Genomic DNA, 8966 nt, shown 5'->3' with positions numbered 1-8966 from the left:
GAGGTGGATATGGCTGTGGGTCCCTTCGGTGTGACTGCCGAACGAGCTGAGGTGGTGGACTTCACATATCCTGCATTCATCAGTAATGCCAGGATAATCAGTGGTCGAGGCAGTCCAGAGGTGGATCCCTGGGGCTTCTTGATGCCTTTAGCCCCAGTGGTTTGGGTGGCGATCCTTGCAGTATTGGCTGTGATAATGGTGATCCAGTCTTGCAATACTGTAAACTTGAGGAGTAGGAGAAATGCAGGCATTTATATTCGTGTGCTTTTACAACAAGGTATGCTACTGTTAATGTATGAATAATATATAAAGTGCACGTGCATCATTATATAAATGAAAAGATTATGTTGATTTTTTTTTCTAAGCTGAGTTTGCTGTCCTGTGGCCTTGCCCTTTCCCTTTGACCTATTGATCCCAAAGCTGAATTATTTTTATCTCAGCCCACGTTCAGTCCTTCCATACAGTTCCGTTTAAAAAAAAAAAAAAAGTATTAGTTGTTGAGTCGTTCATTTAACCTTGTACTGTAACCATGATTCGCGACAGAGTGTTATCAGAAAGGATAATCCTTGTTCCTTTCTTTACTCTGAAGTCTTTCATAAAGACTGGCCTAAATCGGTTCAAATATTATTTATTCATACCATGTGACCTTCACGTTAGACCTAATATTATAATATAGTCAGTCTCCTTGTTTATCCTCAGCCCTTCCACCAGTTAGGGGACAAATACGATCAACATTGTTTTAGTTACTTTGTTCACACCTAGACGCACGAGTCGAACTTTGACTTTATAATGCGATCTTGATCTTTGACTAATTGTACTCAGAATCGATTCTTTCATTATGGATTTAACCCTCAACTTTTCCACAAAGTCCTGTCAAGACATGACCTTGCCATGTGACTCTGACCTTTGACCTATTATTCACAAAATCTATATCAGTCCCGTGCTTGACCCCTCAACATTCCCACGAAGTTTGCTTAAAAGCGGATGAAGTCCAACGTATTTGGCTCACAAACAGCCACAGGTACACAGTGACAGACAGACAGACAGGCAGACAAAAATATCCACGGTAAAAATCTGTACCCGTCTCCCTGCGTATGCACAGATTGTAATAACGCATAACAGAGAGGACTGATTATACAGAAACTTGCCTTGTGAACTCTCTCTTTGTTTAGGGTGAAGTGGACAGTTTCAGAGTTTAGGCCCATCGTAGTCTGTCCAGGTGAGCATCTTCCTTTGAATGTTTTAATTATATTCTCATTCCAGATGTGAATGAATCTGGCGAGTGGTGGTGGCGTGAGCGTGTGTTGGTGGGTGTGTGGATGCTGGCCACGCTGGTGCTAACGCGGAGTTACGCTGGCAACCTCGTGTCCCTCCTGGCTGTCAGGTTCATTCCCATGCCAATCCAGTCACTCAGGGATGTGGTGGACAATTCCGTCACTCTGCTACTACAGAGAGCTTCTGTTCACTCTGATGCTTTTTTGGTATATGCTTTTTCATATTCTTATACACCTCTTTGATCTTTGAACCTTGGTTCATTATTATAACCCTCGTGGTCTGGAAATATACACACATATATATATATATATATATATATATATATATATATATATATATATATATATATATATATATATATATATATATATATATTGAATACCTCTAAAGTACTAGAATCTGAAGAAAAATACATAGACTGCAAATTATATGCATAAGTAAAATGTGCTTTATACACAGCACAAAGTAAAAAGCAATGGTACCCAGCTGATGAGCAGTGATGCCACCTTCATGAACACTTACGTTCTTGTTTCACTCTCATTCTGCATGTTGTACCAACTCTTGTTAACGTGCGAGTGGCACAATTTATTAACATTACGATTTCTCATAGGGTCACTCGTCAGAAGATAACCAAAAATTCATATAAACATAGGCAACACAACGCTGAAGCAACCTTCCACCAAACCAAGCACATATCCCCCACCTCCTTGCACTCCTAACCAAGCACATAACGGCCATCATCTCCCTCCCTCTGTATAACACAGAGACATTAAAACTTAAAAAATTAAGTAGTTTATCCAAGGTAATAAACAGCCATATTTATGATTACTTAATATGTACAGTCGGGCCCTTAAGATTCCTTAAGCAGGTCGAACTGAAATATCTAAGGTTTATTTTTTAATTTTCAAGAAACTACCCCTAGATCAGCAACCACCGGCCACATCTGGCCAGACAAAGTTTAAAAGCTTGGCGCCATGACGCCATTTCGATAATTTGGCTCATCATCCAGGTAGCTTCCCCTTTTGGCTTGTACTTTCGATTCAAGGTGCGTCTGGGTTGCTCGTGTTTTTTATTTCTCTAATATATTGAAAAAGGCCACATGTGGCCATGGTTGCAAACAACGCTTGTATGGTGTTTTTTTTTTTTTTTTTTTTTGGGGGGGGGGTAGTTTTTTCTAGGCATTAACATGACCATCAAGGTGGATGTCTGGATAAACGTATCCTTGTCGGCAACCCTTGAGAAGGCTGCAAACAAAGTTATAGCCAAATATGTTATGATACGTGTAATTATGACAGGTTTTTAGTGCCTTTAGAAAAAATAATTACAATAAAAAAAATTTCATACTTTTTATTTTTTTTTTGTGCCAACATTTTCATTAGTCTTTACTCTACATGAGATAATTTTTTTTTTTTTTATATTCCCAAATCTGGCCACTTGTGGCCGGTGGTTGCCAATAGCGTTAGTTGGGCATGGTTGCTGATCTAGGGTTAAGACAAAACATTGTCCTGTACCTATTGAGAGGCTAAGAAGCATAACTGAGTGAAATTTCATGACCCTATAGTTAATACTTTCTGAGATTTGCACCGGAAACGAAAACCCCCACGCCTCCTATTTTCATCCCAGTGATAAGAATGCTCACCCTTGACTTGGTCAGGTGGAGGGTAAAACTGAAGACGGAATGTACTTCATATCCTTGCAGTAGACTCTGGTATGATTAAGAGTGTGGCTAAGAGTGTGAGTTCAAGAGTGGATATGCATTTCACTTTGACAATTTGCAAAAAGTTGTTTTGCGTCATTATATTCTACAACCAGCAGACATGATCATTAAAAAAAAAAAAAAATAGTATATTCACGTCCTGCAGTAGAACGTGTTTAAGATATTTAAAGATTTTCAGCTTAACATAATCAACAGTATAAAAATTATTTACTTTGTAGTTCTGCTACATTAAAATGTTAAGGGATACATTGCCTTATAGTACGGTATTATCTGATATGCAGGGTGCTGAGCAGGGCATTATGCGTGAAGTGGGTGACCTGCAGAAGAAAGGTCGCCTTGAGACAATTCACACAACGGAGTTTTTATCCAAGTTAGACATGCTCATAAGGCAGGGCCATTACATTCTCATCGCTGAAGCCACCAAAATTAAGAGGATGATGGCCCATGATTTTAGTGGTACAGGTAATGTAATGAAGATTGTTCATTATTATTTGCTGATGATGGACGATGATTATTTTGTGTGATAGAGGTCCTCCTTTTAGACAGTATATTTGGCCACATTCTCGTCACTAAATCAGGCCTCATAAAATGACGACTCATGCTTACCAAGGTGCTTGTTTAAAATTCCCTTGAAGGTTACTAATAACTAATGTGTTGTGTGTGCGTTTTCCAAAGGGATGTGTCACAAGACTCCTTTTGTTTGCCTTACTCAAGAGTTCACCATTCCTCTTATCCATCCCTGAAGCTCTCTGTTTCACATTTAAAGTCTGTAGTATAAGGTACCAGTCTCACGATTTTAGTGATTACAAGGCCTGAGTTTGAATCTCCGTTAGGATAACTATGCTGAGCAATACATTTGAGTTCTCTTCACCACTGGTAAAATGTTGTTACTGGCTCCTTGATAAATGTTCCCAGTCAGCATGGTTAGATATTACTACACCCTAAACTATATTGAGTTTTATTCACATTCTACTCTTCATACTACTAAACAATTTTATTTAACTTGTGGGGGATTTTTCCCGGATTATTGATTGATGACAATCCTTTCGAATACCTTCAACATCACATGTCTTTTCTAAGATAAATATCTTCGTCTAATGGTAGAGATAATGTAATGCAAAACTCCTGTCATCATCAGAATGAAGATATTAATCCCTTTTAAGCAAATTAATACCGTTAACGTGGACTAATCATGGGATATCCATGATTCTTTAAAAATCTAGTGCGAGTTACAGTTGTGGGACATTTTATTGATACAGTACTAATGATTATTAATTCATGACAAAGTGGGCGGTGTCCTTTGAAATCAATGGAGCAATCTTTGGAGCCCAGCAAACTTATCTGAATACTGTTTAAGACTTTCATAATTCTCTGGCTATTAAGTGGACCGATATTTCTTTAACTATACTCGGTAAATCATATAAACAAGTAAAACTAATATTTGAGCCTTTCTGCTATTATAACATTAACGTTTGTCGTTGATACTTTCATTGCTTACACACGGAAATAGAATTTCAATATTTTCCACACCAAATATTTCCCCCAACAGGCAGCTGTGACTTCTATATGTCTCGGGAAGAGTTTCTACCCATGATGTTTTCTTCAGCTGGTCCAATGGGCACACCACTAATTCCTGCTCTCAGTCGCAGGTTAGTTGGGTTTCTTTATAATTATTAAATTATTAGAAAAAAATTTCATATATATATATATATATATATATATATATATATATATATATATATATATATATATATATATATATATATATATATATATATATATATATATATATATATATATATTTAACCCATTGGAGCCCAGTGTCCGGAATATTGGACAGAACTGGGATTTTTCAAGCCTTGATAAAGTAGGGAACCCCCGGGTAGGGACCTACGAGCATCGCGACTATGAGCCGTTAGGCGGAGGACGGTACGCTTAGTACCCACCCAGTGCTATGCCTCGCCCAGCACCCCGGGATCCAATGGGATATATATATATATATATATATATATATATATGTACTGTATATATATATATATATATATATATATATATATATGTACTGTATATATATTTATATTCGTTAAATACATTTTATTTCTTCCTATGAACTAGTTGCAGGTTTACCGTGCTTGTATAATTAGTAAGAGGTTATTAAGTAATGGTTAATGCAATTATATTTGCCAAATGAAATGAGGCACTCAGAAGATGGCAGACATATGCCAATGACGTAAGGTAAAAACAAGAAAATCTGCACCCATTTTTGCTTTCTCCTGTGAACAGCACCAACATCCCAATCGTTCAATTAATACTCCTTTATGAGGTATCTAAGTTCACTCATTCTGCCATGCGGTCTCTGTCTCTGTCTGTCTCTCTGTCTGTCTGTTTGTCTCTGTGTCTGTCTCTATCTGTCTGTCTGTCTGTCTCTATCTCTCTCTCTCTCTCTCTTTGTGTGTGTGTGTGTGTGTGTGTGTGTGTGTGTGTGTGTGTGTGTGTGTATGTAAAACCTTTTCTATCATAATGCAAAATAATATTTGTGTGTACTATATATCCACCAGGTTCATGCTTGCCGCAGAGGCTGGTCTGTTCAATCAGTTTACTAAGATGTACACTCCAAATTACACCTCCTGCCTCAACCCGTCAACAAGATTAGCTCTCAAGACTTCCCTGGCTATTACAAACATTTGGGTAATGGAGATCATGATATTCTTCTATGATATAACAGTGAAAAGAAGTTATCGAATCAGTTTGTTCACACGCGTTCAGCTTGAGGAAGTTTTTATTTCCATATTGCGATTCCTAGACGATTTGATTCTGCTTAGAACATTTATTTATTAAGTCTTTTAACGGCTGCTTCCCCTAACCCTTTCAGTACATGAAATATCTAAGTTGCATGCAATCATTTGGAAGTATTATGAATAAAATTAGTAATAGTCTAGTCCGGTTTTCAGGTTTTTGGACAACTCCAGGCATTTTGGAGTCAAAGTTGGAAAATAAGCTTTTCTAGGGTGTTTTTTTGTGCAGAATCCATTTTTGCTGTTTGCCAAGCTGTATCTCTCATGCTGACACCGTCAGACGGGTAAATCCAAGATGGCCGCCTTAAACTCAAAAGCATCATTTTTACAAGTGGTGCCTCGTCCGTATATCACTATGACGACCGTAAAACCTTATTAAAAACCCACTATAAAGTCATTGTACATTAATTATTTTATTGCTATTACTTTCCTCTTAATTAAGTAATAAACATAAACATAAATCCAGGATGGCTGACAAAACATTTATATTACAACAAGTTGCAGATTGCAAATTGATGAACAGGCATAGTGGCAGTGTGTTTTACACAGTGTCATTGTTGGGCTTCGACATTGCTACAATCGTCATCGGATGTTCTACATTTGCATGCTGCTGTACAACGCAAGTGGGACTTTTTACATTTGCAACGTGCACTCATACATCGGTTGGCGCAGTTGCAGGTGATCAGTTCCACACATGAGTCTGGGACTGGGGGTAGGGACATCAGCGTTGGCACCAGTGATGCAATAACAGTTCTTCAATGTCTTCGCTGTTTGCTTTTGCCTCTATTTCAGCCCTCAGCCCTTGTGCTTCGTTTTGGATGAAGGTCAGGAGTTTTGGCATCAGGATTCTCCACATGGCCTGGATGGTTAGCTTATGTGCTCGCATTGCTTTGGAGTATGACTTGCCTTTGCCCGTGAGGACTTGTTCTGCTGTACCAGGACCAAGGATTTTGCTTTCAACCCAAGCCTCCAGTAGACCAGATGATTGAACATGTTTCCCAGTGACCTTCAGAAAGTTTAGCGATATGTGCAACCCGCCCATTCTGACGATCAGGAAGTCCTGGTATTCGTCCTTTGCCCACTTAAGCTCCATCAGCTTACAATAAAAGGCTTCATCAACTGTAAGTACGGCATGGTATTGTCCAAGTTGTGTTGCAATGTGTTTGGATCTCTGAAGCACCGTATGGAGAGTGTCAAGTTCATGGGCTGGGGCCTGGACAATTGGTATGTAACCAACACTCGTCATTTCAGGATTGGCACTACAGTTGCTTTGGTTAAAATGTGTCCAGCCTGTCTTGATGTCCACATCTTGTCGTTTCAGAAAAAAGGCCATGTCCTTGGGCAATGGCTTGAGCTGCTGATGGATTGTCATCATTTGATTCATTGTACCATTCTTTGTTGATGCCCTCAGTTGTTCTAGGTTCTAGTCTTCCTGTCACCACTGCAGCAGGTGAAAGTTGATCCATGACTTCGGGAACTTTCAGACTCGTGTTTGGGGAAGGTCGAAGGTCCTTCAGTCCTATGTCCGCTTCGGGACCTCTTTGCCATCCAGCGATCTGTGTGGCATGGAAGTTGTTTTTACCATCAAAACTGTTGTCGTTGATGTCAGTGTTGTCACACGTGAAGTGCACGAATCTGTTTGGTACAAAGTTTGGTGGAATCACTGCTCCTGTTTCTGCATCCATTGTTTTCAGTGTACTCTCAGCCAGGGATGTGTCAACCTGCAGTAGTTTTGGGTAACTTATGATGTGTCCAGCTTTGTGAAATAGTTCAACAAGTTCTTTAGACCGTGTAGCCTGGTGCAAAGTGCTGGCAAGCCCAAGATGTTTAGGAGTCCAGTGCTTACCTCCAGTGACGTTGTAAACCAAGTTTTGTGAAATACTAAGAACTTTTGCTTGACTGTCATCCTGTTTTGTATCGTCTGCTACGTCGTCCGGGTCTGCTTCCAAAAGACTCTGTCCACCAAACATCAACCGAAGGAACATAAAAAGGCTATTTGGGACGCAGGATATCATTTCATCTTCATTGACAACAAATCCCTTGTACATGGGATGTGCCAGTATATCTCAAAATCACATGAATCATCTCAATAAATCGTTCTTGAGCCTGATATTTTGGTATCAGTGTTGGTTCCTCCTTTTCAGAGAGTAATGTTGAGAAAGGGACAAGAATAAAACAAAAACATATACATCGTTCCCGGAAGCAAAGATATCAACAATCAAATAAAACTGCTGCCATCTTGGATTTTCACTGTTTATGATGCTTTATTTACACACAAAGACACACATTTTACATATTTTATTATCAATACGTACATTAGGAGCTTGTGCAATGCATTATATCCATTAATATATTTTATATTTGAAGCAATTCTTCAAAATATGCATTTTCTAGAAAAATGGCGGTCATCTTGGATTTTGTCCGCTAGGAGCAAAACCGCACGAGATACAGCTTGGCAAACAGTAAAAATGGATTCAGTACATAAAAACACCCTAGGAAAGCCTATTTGCCAACTTTGACTCTAAAATGCCTGAGGATTTTTATACAGCCACATTTTCAAGATATTCCACTAGTCAATAAGACATCCCCAGGAAGAAGATAAAGCAAAACCTATTTCACATATAGACAACTTGCATTTCAGCAACCTTCTCTCTCCACCAGGGAATGTTGGTTGTTCTGGTGGGAGGAGCATTCGCCAGCTTCATCTCCCTCATTCTGGAACTTCTCACTCATCATTCCTGCGTCGAGTCGACTTGTGGGCAAAATAGTGATGAAGCTGCATAGACACAAGAGTAGAACAATTCAGGGTAGTAGACATGAATTGAACTGATACAGATTTCCATTGCTTAATAAACTTAGTTACCCAGAATTGCATAATTTCCTATAATGCATTGCAATTTTGAGATGAGAGTCCCCTTACTAACAAAAGGAAGGACGCATCATCACATACATTTTTTTTTTTTTCATAGGTAACCAAACCATCATAACTTATGAGATGGGCACAACAATAATCAGATATTACAGGCTTGAAGCCATGGGAAAATCGTATAATTATATTTCTGGTTTAGAGACAATTATCCTTATATTTTAGGAAGGGAACGTTTTTTACAGAAAAAAAATTATTGCAGACGGTCTTATACCAGATGATTTTACCGCAACTTGCAGTACAGAGATGGTGA

The 8966-nt window shown here is 38.8% G+C and overlaps 1 protein-coding gene across 1 annotated transcript; it reads left to right on the top strand.

Moving 5' to 3' along the window:
- Nucleotides 1-984: 984 nt before the first annotated feature.
- On the top strand, nt 985-6316 carry LOC145397153 (uncharacterized). Its single transcript, XM_080270350.1, has 6 exons — nt 985-1021; nt 1264-1481; nt 3274-3454; nt 4542-4641; nt 5551-5680; nt 6311-6316. The coding sequence occupies exons 1-6, from the start codon at nt 985-987 to the stop codon at nt 6314-6316; spliced, it is 672 nt and encodes a 223-aa protein (XP_080126476.1).
- Nucleotides 6317-8966: the final 2650 nt, after the last annotated feature.

This window comes from Coenobita brevimanus, chromosome 40 (genome assembly GCF_032717465.1).
Source record: "Coenobita brevimanus isolate Jiangsu-jjx chromosome 40, ASM3271746v2, whole genome shotgun sequence".
Lineage (NCBI taxonomy): Eukaryota > Metazoa > Arthropoda > Malacostraca > Decapoda > Coenobitidae > Coenobita > Coenobita brevimanus.
Note: the sequence above shows the minus strand (reverse complement) of the source record. Positions and strands in the feature narration are given on the sequence as shown.